Raw genomic sequence first — 15980 nt, 5'->3', positions numbered from 1 at the left:
CTTCTTATGATGCAAGAATTATGATGCTCTCTTTTTCTCCATCTCTTTTGCACATTTTATATGAACTTTTTCCTTCACTATTTCTGTAAATCGGCCTATTTGATATCACCAGGGAAACGTGTCATCCCACAAAATCATTCTCAGTGAGAGGCAAGACTCATTGCAAAATAAGACAAAGCCACAGGCAGCATAAACTGTTTGATTCAGCTGCTGCTAGAGCAGAAATATTTTGCTTTGTAAAACTGTGTGAATGTTTGTGGGATCTTTCATGCGTGCGTTCACACCCTTCAACTTAGCTAGAAGTAATAACATCAGTTCCTTTGAGATTCAGAATTACTACCAGTCGCACACACACACACACACAGGGTTACTCACACAGTCCGAATAGGAGGCATATAAGGCATTACAATAATGGAATGGCCTCAGGCACAGATTTGAGGGGGGGAACATACTACAGCCAGCCCTGATTACAATGTTATATTGTTTCATTCCCCCTGAGTGTGTGTGTCCCTGTGTCCCTGTGCATATGTGTTTGTGTGTGTAAAGGCAATGCTTAATATGTTGTATTCCCAGGCTTTGTGTGGTTGGCATATTGCCATCTGTGAGGACGTGCAAAGCTCTTCAAACTACCTTGGAGAATCGAATATTTAGGAGTGGAGGAGACAGGGGTGGGATAAATTCATGAATGCCAGAGGGCCCCATAAATTTATAGTAGACGAAATTCATTTATACTGTACATACAGGATCAATATGTAATAGAAACAGTTGGAAGGAGGAGGAGAGGAGAAACATGATGGGAAAAGGAAAGATGATCAGTAAGGATGAGAGGAGGATGATAGGAGAAAGGAAAGTATGCAGCAAGAGGAGCAGAGTGATAAAGTTACAGGAATAAAATCCACACTGGACAGTCAGGATTTGTTGCACTATGTGATATTCCCAATATGCTGCCAGGGAGATGAGATAAAAACAAAAACATTCAGGAGCAGCCAAAAATAATGTTTCTTCCCAATGTGTAATGCGGTAATATAATAATTGATGCCTATTCCTTTTGTGATGTACATGTAATCAGTTTCTACCTTTGAGAATTGTATTAGTATTCACTTTGCCTCATTCTGTCTGCTATAATAACTCACTGCTATTTTCCATCTTATCAGATGGACTCACCGTCAACTGAGCCCATGATTTATTTGCTGCTGTTTATAAAGTAGTGACCATCTCAGGAGCTTTGGTAAAGATCCAATAAAATGTATTTTACATATTTATATTTACATATTTTACAGTTCTCATTTCATACATATAATACAGATGTTGAGCTAGCTACTGTAGTGTACTGTGGCTTTTAGCAAAGAGAGCATTATTCCACTAAAATACAATGATAACCGACTAAAATGTACAACATACTACTGTTATTATTCTGAACATCTTATTCCTACAAAGTGCATGTCTACAAACTGTTGTGAGGTTACAATGAGCTGAATTTGACCCTGCCTCCTCGGTGCTGGCGACAACTGTGGACAAAGGAATTGTGTTTTCAGGTGGTCCGTCCATCCCATACTATTGAATGCAATATCACAAGAAAGCCTCAAGGGAATTTCTTCAAATTTGGCACAAACTGGGATTGGGATTGGGACCTGTATTGGAATTAGACCTGTCACTCTTCAGCTCTATCACAATGGTCATAAAAAGTCCCCCAAAATAACTTTAAAAGCAGGATGAACTGATAAGATTTAGGTGGTCCAAGGTCAAGGCCGTTGTGACCTGAATTTCTTCAAATTTGGCACAAAAGTCCACTTGGACTGGTAAACTGGTAAGATTTCAAAGGTCTGGTAAGGGATCAAAGGTCAAGCTCAGTGTGACCTAAAAAAACAACATGTTTTTGTCCATGACTAGACAATTCATATGCTATTTAAGTTCAGAACTCAACTGTTTCATCCTGAATTATTTGTCTTCCGTCATTTGAAAATAATTATCTTACTTTTAAATGTATGTAGGCTATGTGCTCTCCCTCCCACTCAAGATTGCATCAGTCTACTGTCGGTTATGCATCATTGATCCCTCAAGGCAAATATAGCTGAAATCAATAGAAATGCAATACCTGCATACTTGCACATTGACAGATAAACACAAATACACACACACCTCTTTGAAATCAGCAGGGCATCACTTGGTCTTAGTTGGTTGAGAAAAAGACAGTCGTTGAATCTGGGGTGTTTGTTTTTCTGGGTCTGAGCTCTCTAACTTCATATAACCACTGATCCTCCCTAACACCTTGTAAGACGAATCTTAAGCATCATGCTCGATATCCGTTACCTCAAATGAAAAACTACAGGTAAAAAATAGCCATTGTAAACCCCTTGCATCTTTGTGTGTCATATGTAAAGCGGTACTAAACGGACTGGTTTAGTGTCCCCTTGCAGAATGAAGCCGTTAATAAGGTCATTTAGTGCGACCACAACATGATATACTGTACTAAACAGTGTGATTTGAGTAATTCAATGAAAAATGTTAAATGCACAACACACCTGCTCACTGTGACTTAGATTTTACAGTGATCAAAACTTGTGCAATACTTTAGCTCTATCATTAGATGTGTGTTCTCACTCCACATCGCAGCTGCTTTGTCTCTCTGGCACTGAAGCTGAGTCACCCTCTGTTCCAGTACCATGTTTTTCCCACTCCTTCAGCTCAGCCCAGATGTCAAGGCTGCTTGTCCTGGTCTGTTGGCTTGTTTGCTTTTACATTGGTTCACACTCTTAATGCTCTTCTAAACTTTCATCGACACTTTCTATCAACAGTGAATGAAACAGCGTGAGGAGTGAAAAACTCCTCATGCTCAAGTGTAAGGTCTCTAAAAGATCCGCTTTGTAAACTGGTGGAGCCCCAGCTGCTGCTGTTTGTGTATCAGTCAGAACGATTTTCCTTCAGCTAAAATTTAACCAGTTTATCTACGAGGTCCGGCACTGTTACAGTTAAGGTGGCTGTTTTCCCTCAGTTACTGTGATATTAATACATCGGCATTTGTGAAAATTCAGTGGTTATCAAAAGTGTGACACATAAATATGCTGCCAGCTGCAATGTCCTTATTAATGAGGATATGAGAAATGGCCCACATTTTCACACACACAAATGTTTGATGTTAATTATTTTTGGGGAATATTGCAATTAAGACATATTTTATTCAAACAACCTAAAGTAATTAGGTTACTTGGATTAGCTCTTTAAGTGGAGGGTTGCTAAAAACTATTCCTAAAACCCTGCTCTCCAAGTGAGCTTCTCCATTGGAGTTTTCATCATTTTTGCACATAATAATGCTTGTTGTTCATCGTCACAGCTATAGCTTTTGTGCCTATACATCTCATTTTTCAGTACTAAATAAATGGAGCAACAAAACCTGAGGAGCACACTTACTTTTCTTTCTTTTCAGATAAGAGCCACTTAGGAACAGTGTAGCTTGATTCACATTATTTATTAAGTCATTGTAGCACACAAGTCATTTTTTTCTTCTTTGTATGTCAACAACGTGATCAAATTTAGGTTACCAAGGATAAGATTCCCAAGTATAAAATGTAGTGCGATAAACCACTGGAAGGTGTAAAATCCTCAAGGCCTTTCTGAAGATCAAAGTTTGTCTGAATGTTACAAAGGGTACAAGAGGAAACCACTGAATGTATTCAAGGAGGAAGAATCATCATAAACCCCACAGTTTATCTGGAGACGCATATTGACCACACTTCCTTGTTCCAGCTGTAGAATCAAAGCATTTGCAATGAAAGTATGACCAGTAGCTAACTCCGAATTATGCAAAATTCTCTGATTGTTATGGTATAGATTCACTGCCAGCCACTCTCCGCTCTTGTTGTTGAAAGCAGTGAATCTGAAATAGTAGACTCCTTTAACAGGTGCTGTGAAGATACCTGCAACAGTAAAGAATCAGGGCTCAGCTTTGTCTGTCTCTTAGACAATAATGAGATGCTTGCGGTCATGCATACCTGTTGCTGAGTTGTACGCCCCTCCGATATTTGTGAAGACTCTACTGTAGATGAGTGGAGTTTCAGTATTAAATGGTCCAATCTTTCCTGAAAGGGTCAAAGCAGCTGAGAAAGCCAGCTTCGGAGTACCTTTGAACACAGGATGGAAACACTTAACAAAGGGACAAGATTTTGATCCCAAATATTAGATACTGTTTTTAAAGGGCCTGTGTCCACATAGTGTTTTTTTTTAGTTCTGAGTGCTGGTGTCTTTTCTTAATTGTTCCCCATAGGAGAGTGCATGAAAAGGCACCTCGCCCGGTACCTTTTCCAGAGTGCTCCAACTTCTTTGTGCGGCTGTTTTGAGTACCGAGCTATTGATGTCACTGTGGCTTCTTTTAGCTACTGGATGATATTTCAGTCACAACAAAGACAGAAAAGTATGGGAGCAGATCGTTTGGACACTAAAGGTTGCTGAGAAGTGTTGTGCTTTTATCACCGTACACATTGTAAGCTTGTTTTCAACTGTGTAGCAAACCATCTGTTAATGTAGCACTACTGCCTCGCTAACATTGTCAGCAACACATGTCGAGATATCGTTGCACCCATAGCACGTCTTTAAGAAGGGAGCACTTTTTCGACACTGCTTTTCTTCTGAATAAAAATGCTATGTGGACACATGCCCAAAGATAGCAGTAACAGAGGATATAAATGTAACTTAATTCAATTCAATTGATAAAAATTTGCCTAAGTTCAGCTTTTTAAACAGACAAAAAATCCCACACGCATTACAAAATTAAAATCCGTAAAAAAAAAGAGCAGCTAAACAGCTATTAAATGTATACATTCAAACATACATAATATGATTATGCCATTCTTTCAACTATTGGAGGATATCACCAAAGAAATTAGAAAATTAAAATTATTGTTCTGTCGAAACAAAATGTCTTTAAACTTGAACAAAGCAAAACAAAAATGTTATTTGGGAACTGTAGAGTGAAAGTGCAAGCACAGATACAAATAGATGGGGTTGAAATTGAAAGAGTTCAGGAAAATAATATTTTTGGGGTAACTACAGATGACACTGGATTTCTGTAATATGGGAGTAAATTTCACTGCTCATAACAAGACTGGGGGACAGCACGGGGAAGAGTAACAGGGTCAGGCATGCGATTGCAAAAGACAGGATTTTTTTCTTTTACTCTATCATGGGAATGGAATTCCCAAGAATCCTGTTTTTGGTTTGGGGTTTTTTGCACTTATGGTTTATCGGATAGTTTAAGGAGCACAGTGGTAATTACCACAGAACTATAATAAATAAGTACAATTCTTAAATAGGTGTCTGGGGCCTTCAGATGCTACAGGATACTATGTAGGCACAGAAACACAGCATCCTCTACAGACCTGTAAGCCCAATAGACAAACTGAAACTTGTCTGTCTCAACATTGTAAAATGGTTACAGACCAGTCGCACACCCTCAAAACAACAGAGTACAGTTGCAGCGACAGGCCTGTAATCATTCAGACAGACAACATTAGACTTCTTGGGTACAGAGATGACAACAGCACATTTAGGGAATTTGCATAGTCTAAGAGACCAGTTAAAATATCTGTGAAAACAGAGGCAAAGCAATTGTTGGTTTCAAGCGAAAGCCATAGAAGTCATTTCAACTGTATATTTAGAATTGAAATGTTTTAAAGTGGGCTGTCTCTTATCAAAATACCTGCAATTGTCCCTTCCATCTCCTTGAGTTTGGTCATGACGAGTTGAAGTTCGGTCTTTGAAACATCCAGCAATTCCCTGTGAGCTGTCACCTCCTTCTTCTGCTCCTGCACCTCCTTTTCACTGGTTGTCACTCTGGAGATCAGGGCAGCCAACTCTGCTGCTTGTGCTAGATGCATGGAAGCCAATCATTGCTCAACTGCTCTCTTAAGACTTTCTATAATTACCAACTCTGTGATTTAGGTAATAACATACCAGAAATCAGTCTCTCAGCCTCCTCCACTTTGCTTTTCTGGAGCTGCTGTTCAGTCTTGGTCGCTTCCAGCTCCACTGTAATCGATGTCACCTTGTTTTCAGCGACTGCCAGTCTGGAGCTCATCACTGAAAGAGCATAGAAGCTGAGGATGAGGTTCGTTTAAGGAAGCATTCAGCCACATCTTTATGGAATATATATGACACAATAACTTATATTCAGCCCACAAAAGTTCACAGAGTTTTTTTTTTTATCTTTTGGTGTTTACTATAGCACATTTTTCATTTGATAAAGCTGTGAGCAGTAAGCTGCAACAGGCTTTAAATCACTGAAACTTTAAAACACGTTATGGAGACCAGTAAAATTGCTGAAGATTTACTGGTTCTAGCTCTTTAAATGTTAAAAATCCTATTTTAAGTTCCTGCAGACACTCCTTTTTTTCTATTTCATTTTCATCGATTAAATAAATAATTAGCAGATTTTAATAATCACTGCATCCCCAGCCCACATCATAGATGTTGTCAAAGTATTACCTGCGTTCTCTTTTCTAGCCCAGCCACTTTGTCTCTCTGGATTTGCAGTTCAGCCTTGGTGTTCCTCAGTTCCACCTTTTGCTCCACCACCATGTCTCTCAGAGCTCTTAGCTCATTCCAGATCGAACCACTCGTCTGTAAACCTTCGGCTCTTTCGCTCTCGCCTTCAGCCGATGTCCCAGACAGACATAGCAGCAACACCAGCAGCAGAGCACCCCTCATTGTTAAACCTCAGCCTTCCAAAAAGTCCTCTAAGAAGTAAATGGAATAAGACTTTTTTAGTGTACTTGTACTTTATAAAAATGTCCCCCCAGTGACCAAAGGTGTTGTGAGCAGAAGCGGTCAAAGAAAACTCTCTCAGTTAATATTTATCTTGTGCCGAGTTTGCACAAGAAGGCCGTCCCTGACCATATTAAGAATAGACTGATGCAATGGCCACAGCTGTTTATACAGGAACGATTTCCCGTTATTTTATTTGACTGTTTTCTGTAACTGACCCCATGCTGACACAGCAGAAGATGACTTAAAAGGATAAAACACACAGAAAGAACTCTTTTTTTTCCACAAACATCATCATTTATCTTGTTTATGAATATGGTGGGTATGGGGCTCTAAGCTCACCTTTAATATGTGTGTATTATTTGGATTTATAGAGACGATAATTAATTCTACTCTATTAGATGACAGCATTATAAAAATAAATAAAGCCTTAGATGGTATTGTGAAGAAAAATGTTTAATGTGACCTTAAAAGCTGTTTTTTCCTCACAGAAAGGTGCTTGTTAGAAGTGTCAAAATGCCATGAGAATATCTGGGTCAGATGTTATTCTATAATTCTAAAATGATATAATATACTATTACTGTAAGTCCACATTTCTTTATTTGTTATGTGAAATCATTGCCAACCTTTCAATTGTTTTAATGGGTTATTTTTCAGTTGGGAAGGCATTCTTGCCACAGTTTGCAGGCTTTTTTCTTGCTAATGAGTATTAAAAGTGAGGATGTGAGATGATGCGAGTGAACCCACAGTGCAATTTTCTTCATTTTTATTTTATTCCAAACAAAAACAGAGCAAAGTGACCGGTCAGCCTTCCACCTTGTTATTAGGTTCGTACATATGAATGGCAACTCCGAAAGATGCCATGAAACCATTTTATCTAGTCAAATCTGAACAATTCTCTTCCTCCTTCCTCTAGTCTCCCTCATTATCTGTGGTCTTTTTATCTGTGTCGCGCACAGCTGGCATGTGTGATTTGAGCCGGTGTGTTTGGCATGTGTGACAGAAAGAGAGAGAGAGTGCATCGCATATTTGTGTGCGTAAGATTGGGTTTTGTGCAGCTGTGCTGCAGTGGGTGTGAAGATTCAATAACACCGCTATCACTGATAAGCTCATCATTCAAAGCTATTGCAGGTGATGTAAAACAGATGAGGGGACACTCGGTTACACAGTATCTATTTTCCTTACGCTCAAGAGGTTATAGAGAGGGACAGGATGGAGCGGAGAGCTTGATAGTGATTACATCCAACCAATATACAGCCAGAAATGTGATTGCCAGTAAAGGAGCACATCAAGGTCTCCTTCCTCCAGAACTGACTTTTCTGATGTCATTCAAACAAAGCATCCTTTAATTTTCTGTCAGTATTGCTATTCAGTTCATGACTTCCTCCTGAGCACAAGAAAAATTCAGCTGCATCATTGTATTTTACTCTGTGATAGAGCGAGTGGAAATTTGTATGCATAATCACATTTGTGTTGTGTGTGTGTGTGTGTGTGTGTGCCTGCATGTCTGCGTGCGTGTGTGCATATTTGACTCAGCATTGCCCTGAACAAGGCCACAGCAGTCACACCCCTCAGCAGGTGGCCATCTTCGCTCTAAGTTTCTTTGGTCACTGTCATGATCTCACGCGCACACGCATGTATGCATACACACAGTCACCCTGCTGATAGAGATTAATTAGTGTAGACTCCCTGCTGTCACGAAAGCCAGCGTCTCCAAGTGCATTCTGGGAAGAATGTGCCTTGTAAATGGTGACAGCACAGTGGCCAGAAGAAAAATGTTGGCACTGTACATTTATGCAACCTACAAAGATGTTACTTTTGTACTTGTTTCATATCACGTTTCTGAGGTGTGGTTCTGATACATGTATATGAGCTGAGTTTCTCAGTGGGAGGTGGGGGGGTTGTGGATGGATGGTTTGACACCCAGGTGAGACAGCTGCCAAGCTGCAGACCACTTTAGAAACCAACAAATAACAAAAAAACGGCTGTTTTTTAGCAAGACATTGACAGCATTTCCAATTGTGAGTGTGCCACCAGAACAAGGTGTTTTAAGGCAAAACTTGATCTTTTTTAAATCATAATCAATCACCATAATGAATTATGGATTGAATGAATAACAGTGAATTTGTTTATTGTTTCTAGATTAAGCATTTCATTCTAAAATGCCAGAAAGTAGCGAAACCAAAAAGCAATAGTTTATTGAATTTACTGAATTGAATTAAACTGAATGGAAATTATATTTTGGGAGGGAGGGGGGTACACAGATGGCAAATTTTGATTTTTTTTTAAATATATATTTATTATTAATATTGCAAATACAAATTAAACTTGTAGTTGCAAGAATAATGATAAAATAATTGCTTTTTCAGCCCACCATATACTGTACATTTTTCTGTGATAACATTTCTTGAAATGAAGACTTTATGTTTACAATGTCTTCTTTAGGGGACATAATTTGCAGTTGCAAAGAGGTAATAAATTGCAATATATCACAATTTACTCAATCGTAATTCCCAGCTTACCGCTACCCATTTAAAATTGTTCTAATATAGTATTGTAATGATTATTTCATAGGATCTCTGGGGATTCCCACCCCTATTTGTGATTTTAGCAAATATCATATTGTTTTCAAAATTATTGTTATATCATATATTGTGATTAGACTTATGATATTCACCCCTAGTTTTTGTGGTCGTTTACCACAGTGTTCATACAGATATGTTATGTTTCAATATATCTGCTATAATAACTTAAAGATGTTACATATCCGTTGTTTGCATAAATATACATAGCTAACATTTATTCTAGCGATTGGGTTGATGGTGAAGACACGTGGAAACTTTTTGCACACACTGTTACACACCTGAGTCAAATATATTGACACATGCAGCAAGCCCAAGGTACATGTGTATTGACTTGCATGCAGATCCGTGAGCAAATGCGCTGTGCTGAAACTGATCTGCACGTGACCGTACCTTGAACTTCTCTATAATGTCTTCACTTTCGATGCATTACAGTCAGTGAAGCAGTGAGCGAAGCCGAATTGAAAAAGATAGACAATGCAGCAGATGGCCACAAGAGGAGAGGAGTATAAAGACGGAAAGGGGAGAGAGAGAAGAGAAATGCAGAAATATAGGAAAGGAAATAAAGACAGAGAGACGGAAGAAAGAATCAGGGACAGAGAGGGAGGCAGGGAGGGAAGGATGAATAGAGATTGGTGTCAGTAAGAGGTGATGTATAGAGGAGAGGGTGATGAGAGTGAGCTGGCTTCTCTCTCAGCTCCAGTAGTAATGTCCCTTTCCAAAACATCACTCATATTTAATGGAGCACAGCTACAAGGGAAGAGAGAGAAAAGGAGAGCACAAAACTCGCACGCACGAACACACACACACACTACGTTGACATATTCAGACAACACAACATATTACAGACTTGCACAGAGTGCTCAAAGCCTGCATGCAGAACACACACACATGCACTCTGGTGCCCAGACGCAAACAGGGTTCTCTGAGAGTTAATGGAGTTGAGACACAGGGGCCTTGAGACGGGAAGCTGCACTCAGCTTGGAGAGGGGAGAGAGAGGAGGAAGGAGTGAGAGGACAAAAGAGAAGCAAAGAATTGGGGAGCATTGACATATATATGAGAATACGTGTAGAAGTGAGGAAAAAATGTGGCAGAGGCGGGAAGATGATCTTCTGCTGAGCATGTCTTAACTCTGTCTGAAGCCACATTCGCCAGCCAGCTGAGATGGAAAAACACAGGGATGCATGATTGTGGGGAAAAAAATCTGCTGTATGAAGAAGGTAGAAGGTAGACAGACAGAGAATGCCACACATCACAGGCAGAAATTGTATTTCCTAGTTTCACCACCCACACACCTCTCTCCCATGATGAGTCACCAGCCGTCTTTCTCTAAAATCCTTGTCAGGTCTTTCTCCTATATCCTCTTATAACAAAGTTAAATCTGACCCAGTATAAGGAACCAGTCCTCACTGTGAATTGTTCACAAATGAATAAAAGAATGTGGTGGTGTGTTTTTATCAGACTTGGGTCAGGATTTTTTTTTTGCAGAAATGAAAGTCTCATTGGAAATTCGTCTGTTCAGCCAAAACCTTGTACTCACCTTTTATACTTAAAGCATACAGCATTTATAATTTACATTTATGCAAAGACACTTGTGCAGTGTGTGTTTTCTGAACTTGCATGGACTCATAACCGAGCCTACCGGGCACAGGGGCCAAACTGTCTGGGCACCCCCTGGCCATCAGATGCAATATGTCACTCAAATTAGCACATACTAACCAGGAAGAAACTTAAAATGACCAAAAGTAGACACGAAAGGAACACAAAAAGATGAACATACACAGCAAAATAACTACAAGAAGACATGAAGGAACTACAAAGGTACAAAAAATAACAACAAAGTGATTACAAAAGGACACATAACCAAAATCAGACACAAAGTGACTACAAAGATACAAGAAAAGGACCAAAGAAGACACAAAATTACCTCAAAGAGACGCAAAGCATCCATGAAGAAACAGGAAATGACTACAAAATTACCACACAGGGTCAGAAAACGGCAACAAAGAGACACTAAATGACTACAAAAAGACACACAACAACCACAGACGACACAAAATTACCTCAAAGAGACACAAAACAACCACAAAGTCTGTGTGTCTTGCTGCTATGTAGAAGAGGTTTAAGGGCCTTTTGCATTTCTGTGCTCATTGTCCAATTGTCTCGAAATCCACCCATATTTCTGAAGGTATCTTTATTTTTGTCCCCCTCCAGGTTCAGGCCTCAACGATGGCCAGTGGCACGCAATACGTTTGGTCGCCAAGGAGAACTTTGCCATGTTGACAATAGATAGCGATGAGGCGTCTGCTGTGCGCTCCACCTCACCTCTCAGCATCACCACGGGAGGAACGTATCACTTAGGAGGTAAGGGTCACCCCACCACAGATCTGACAAAAACAACACACCCGTCACTTCCACCTCCATTTACCGTCATCCCATCACATTCCTCTCCAGTGCTATCTGGGAGGCATCAGAGCGTAAGATGTTCACCACGCTTAAGGAAGTAAGAATGCCCTAAAAATGTCATCCGAGTGTAATATCCAGCTTACATCTCTTAATGTCAAGGTGGTGTATTATACTTGTTTCATAAAGCCTATAAAATGTTATGCATCTTCAGTTGTTTTCTTGAGCAAGTGATAGTATTTTTTGTGCTTAATTACATAGCTTTCTATTGCTTGATCAATTTTAATGGGCCAAGGATACAAAAACCTTTTAAAATACATGTTAATTAATCTACCTTTACTTAGGAGTACTTTATTTTCGTTAGTTATAATCAATTTTATTTTGTCGGTGTTAGCCGACTATGAAACAGGGCTCATTGAAACCAGAGCAAAAGTCTCATCTGTCTGTGCGTGTGTGTGTGTGTGTGTGTGTGTGTGTCTCTGGCTTAATGTGTCTACAAATCATTTATCACGCTAGAAATCTATATCCCAGTGACCAGAGTTCAGGGAGTTGCTCACTTAGCAAGAGCACAGACACGACTAGACCGCTACACAACCATACAGAGGTGAACACACACTACCATACGCACACACACGCAGCAGCCACAATTTGTCTGAATTAGGAAGACGCCAGGTTAATGATGCCAGACACTGCTGTTCGTCTGTTGGAAGATGGTTCGTATCTAAGTGTGCGCATGCAACGTTGTGTGTGTTGGCTGTGTGGGCACCTGTATGAAATTACAGTAACTGAGAGAGATAGTCTGGGCCCTGATAGCTCCATCAGGCCTCCGTCCCTCTCTCTATCAGACTACAATCTCCTCCATCAAGCAAAACCATTTCCCCAGGCCAGTCAATAAGGATCAGAGCACCTCACACCATCACACACACACACACACGCGCACACACACATCAGCATTCTTTTATTCTGTTGTCCATCTTCATTTACTCCTCACTGCTGTTGAGTGAATCCCCCTTAAGCCCATGATGACTCTGTACTTTTTATTTATGAAATCTGAGCTTTGAGGCCTTGATGTGCTAATTGCATCTTACTCAGGAAGCATCTAAAGATCTGCCACACTTTCTAAATGCTCACTTTTTAAAAGGGTTGACTTGGATTCTTTAATCCAGTGTGATGCAGGATCATTCAATATTAACACTTTATCTTTTATTATGTCTTATCTCTCTTTCACCTCAACTTTCTCTTTAGTTCCTGTCTTAGTCTGTCTTTTCTGATTTCTCTCTCCTCTTCCTTCTCACCCTCTAGTCTCCATTTTGATCCAATTGGTGATTTATTGATTTTGGTAAGCTGAGTCGGGAATCAATAGTGGCTGAGAGGAGAGGATCTCTGTAATGTCTTCACCCCTTGAACAGGGCCGAGGAGACAGACAGAGAGTGAGAGAATGGATGAGTGAAACTGAAGGGGAGGACAGATAAAAGATGGGGAAGAAGAGAAAAGGAGACAACAAGCGAGACAAAGAGAAGTTTTTGGCTGAGACATTTTTAAAGGTAGTGGGCTAATAAGTGAGTTTAAAGCTTGAGAGAGAAAAAAGTGAAAGTGAAAGCTATATCCTAAGGTGCTGAGAGGCTGAAACAAAGGGGTGACAATAAGACAAAATCCCAGAGGCAGCCTGAACGTCATCAGAGGAAACACACATAATTCACATCATCTTATTTTTATATACAAAGGTAGATACACACAATACACTTTACAGTATGTGCTATATGTCTGTGTCATACTGCATGTGGGTTTCACTTGTTTGCATGTACACACACACACACACACATATACTCACACAATTACATACAACTGTGTTATTTCCAAAGTTTTTATCCCCCTACTGACAGAGTTAATGTGTGGCAGCAGCTGTGACTGGACTTTTAGTTGTTAGTTTTTACATGACATAATGAATACCGTGGAGCAGGGAGCCTGGTGGTAAACACAAATTTGAAGGCTGCAGGGGCTACAGAACTGCTGATTATTACTATGGCAAAGAGTACAGAGAGATATTTAGGCCACCGCTTCACAGGCAAGGGAAGAAGTTTTAGAAAGACATTTTTGGAACTATTTCAACCAGTTCATTCTTAGTTCAGACTTGAGATTTCTTTTCCTGTGAAAAGGTACTGTCACAGGTTGTTTTCCAGCTCCAGAATTATTTTAGTTTGCACTTAAAGGTTTTTTTTCTTTTTTTTTTTTCTTTTTACATTTCCAGTCCAATTCCATGACCTGATTTTATTTTCTAGAGAACCCCAGTAAAACCTGGAAATTAGGTAGCATTTTAGCACCTCCAGTTCCCTCGTTTAAAGTTAATTTGTTTTTTTGAATGGCTATTTGGTTAACGGTCGGAAATAAGGTGTGTGGTTAAAACAAGATTAAGAGACTTTCACATTTTGTACATCAGTAAATACCCCACTCGCGAACTTTAAAGCTTTTATTGTGTCTTAAAAAATACGGTTGCTAATAAGTGGCTAATTGAGACTACAGAACGTCATCACCCCAAAGGCGCCTTTGCAGCCTCATAGTGGTGGCAATGCGACCGTAGTGTAGTTCATCTGAGCCTAGCAATGACTCTTCACCTTTTGTTATTGCGTTCAAGCTTTAAAAATCTTGAAGCTGGTGTTTTGTTGTGAAGATTATCTTAAAGAAGGAAACATGCAAGTATAATAAACGTTTGTTTTCCACAGTGATTACTTTCTGCAATGATCCTAAAATCCAATGTAAAAATTCCATAGGCTTTTTGACGAGGGAACCACAGCAACGTTAGCTTCCTGGTTGGCCTGATGAAAAACATCATCCCTGGGGTGCTCTATATTATATATATATATACACAGACTTACAACGAAAGCCTCAAGCCATCTGGATTTGTGCATGTGGGTTAGTGTGAACCTGTATGTGAGTGTGTGGGTGTTTTTTAACCACATGCTTAAACACTCCCAAGCACATATACATACAGAAACTCGCCTCATTTACAACTCAGACAGAGTTTCTTTAACATTTATTCAACACACTCCACTTCATCACATTCAGGGGCTAATTTCCATCCTAGCACAGAGGTAACCGAATAATATAGTGAGTGTACAAAAGATAGTTTAGCCTTTGGCTTGCCCTCAATTACTCTCTCTGATCGTTCAGCTTGATGAGTCAGAGAGGCCAAGCGCATTAAGCTGTCCTAAAGCTCTATAACAATATTCCATCGGCACTTTTTATGCGACTGTTCTGTCAGTGTGCCACAATTAGCAGAAACCCCTCAGTATTATGAACAATCCATGTTCTTTCATAAACAGGACGAGGCTTCAGATAATAGCTGAGAGTCATTTGTGGAGGTTCAGTCATCCAGGTAGCCATCTGCTTCAAATCTCATGGCTTGAAGGCATCAATCTGCTGTGTTTTCTTTGGCAACAGTTGTTGATTTGTGACCACAGATTGAACCAGACTGCATAAACAAAGTACTGCTGCTACTACCATGGAATATAACTATATTAAAGGAGTTCTATGTGACATTCAGAGCATGTCTTTGATTAAGTGGTTGTCTGCACATGGCTCTCAACAATGGAGGTGGCTTATCTAGCAGCTAGCAGCTAATGGTGCTAACAGTGGAAACAGTGCTAACAATAGCAACAATGCTGACAGAGATAAAAGCTGAGGGGAACCGGCTAATGAGCGCCATGCTTTTGTGACCACACCGTCCAGATATCAGTGATAACTGCCCTATGAGCTCAGTGCAGAGTGGGGGGGCTTAGCTAACCAGCAGGGTAGACACAGGGACTCACAGGTATACACGGATGGCCCATCTATTACAGTAAGGAGCAGAGATGCTTGGATTACACAACACGTAGCGATGGTGTGGTATCGTTCTTAACATAGTAAACAGTTGCACTCCAGAGATCAGATTTTTAGCCATACTAAAGGCCTATTGCAGCCTGTGAAGTTCACCTGTGCCAGAAATTGTCGAGATGCACCACGTGGGGAGAGGGTGTCAGCGTGGTGGGGGTGTGATTGATTCTCATTAGCAGCTATTTCAATGCTCTGAATGTTGTTTGAAGTTACAGTTCAATTATTTGGCTCTTAATGCATTCAGTTTGACAATATGAAACAGTTGTTTCTATCTTGTTTCAAGAAATCCTCTCTCAGGGGTGTTTCTCGGGAGTAGACTGGTGGCACGTGCCAGGCTGAAAAAGCTTTATTTTACATTTTTGTGGTGT

The 15980-nt window shown here is 40.0% G+C and overlaps 2 protein-coding genes across 2 annotated transcripts in view; one reads left to right on the top strand and one right to left on the bottom strand.

The window, feature by feature from the left end:
* cntnap2a (contactin associated protein 2a) overlaps window positions 1–15980 on the top strand; it is a 373307-nt gene that overhangs the window by 210247 nt on the left and 147080 nt on the right. Inside the window, exon 10 of the mRNA XM_042510367.1 lies at window positions 11554–11703. Coding sequence (XP_042366301.1) covers window positions 11554–11703 — 150 coding nt within the window. The remainder of the gene's footprint in view (window positions 1–11553; window positions 11704–15980) is intronic.
* On the bottom strand, window positions 3454–6811 carry LOC121960582 (complement C1q tumor necrosis factor-related protein 3-like). Its single transcript, XM_042510366.1, has 5 exons — window positions 6478–6811; window positions 5947–6072; window positions 5693–5860; window positions 3990–4118; window positions 3454–3914 (listed from the first exon to the last, which is right to left on the bottom strand). Exons 2-5 carry the CDS (start codon window positions 6068–6070, stop codon window positions 3637–3639), a joined length of 699 nt encoding a protein of 232 aa, XP_042366300.1. The 5' UTR covers window positions 6071–6072; window positions 6478–6811; the 3' UTR covers window positions 3454–3636.

This window comes from Plectropomus leopardus, chromosome 21 (genome assembly GCF_008729295.1).
Source record: "Plectropomus leopardus isolate mb chromosome 21, YSFRI_Pleo_2.0, whole genome shotgun sequence".
NCBI classification, from domain to species: domain Eukaryota; kingdom Metazoa; phylum Chordata; class Actinopteri; order Perciformes; family Serranidae; genus Plectropomus; species Plectropomus leopardus.
The sequence above is the reverse complement of the archived record's forward strand: the minus strand, read 5'-3'. Positions and strand labels throughout refer to the sequence as shown.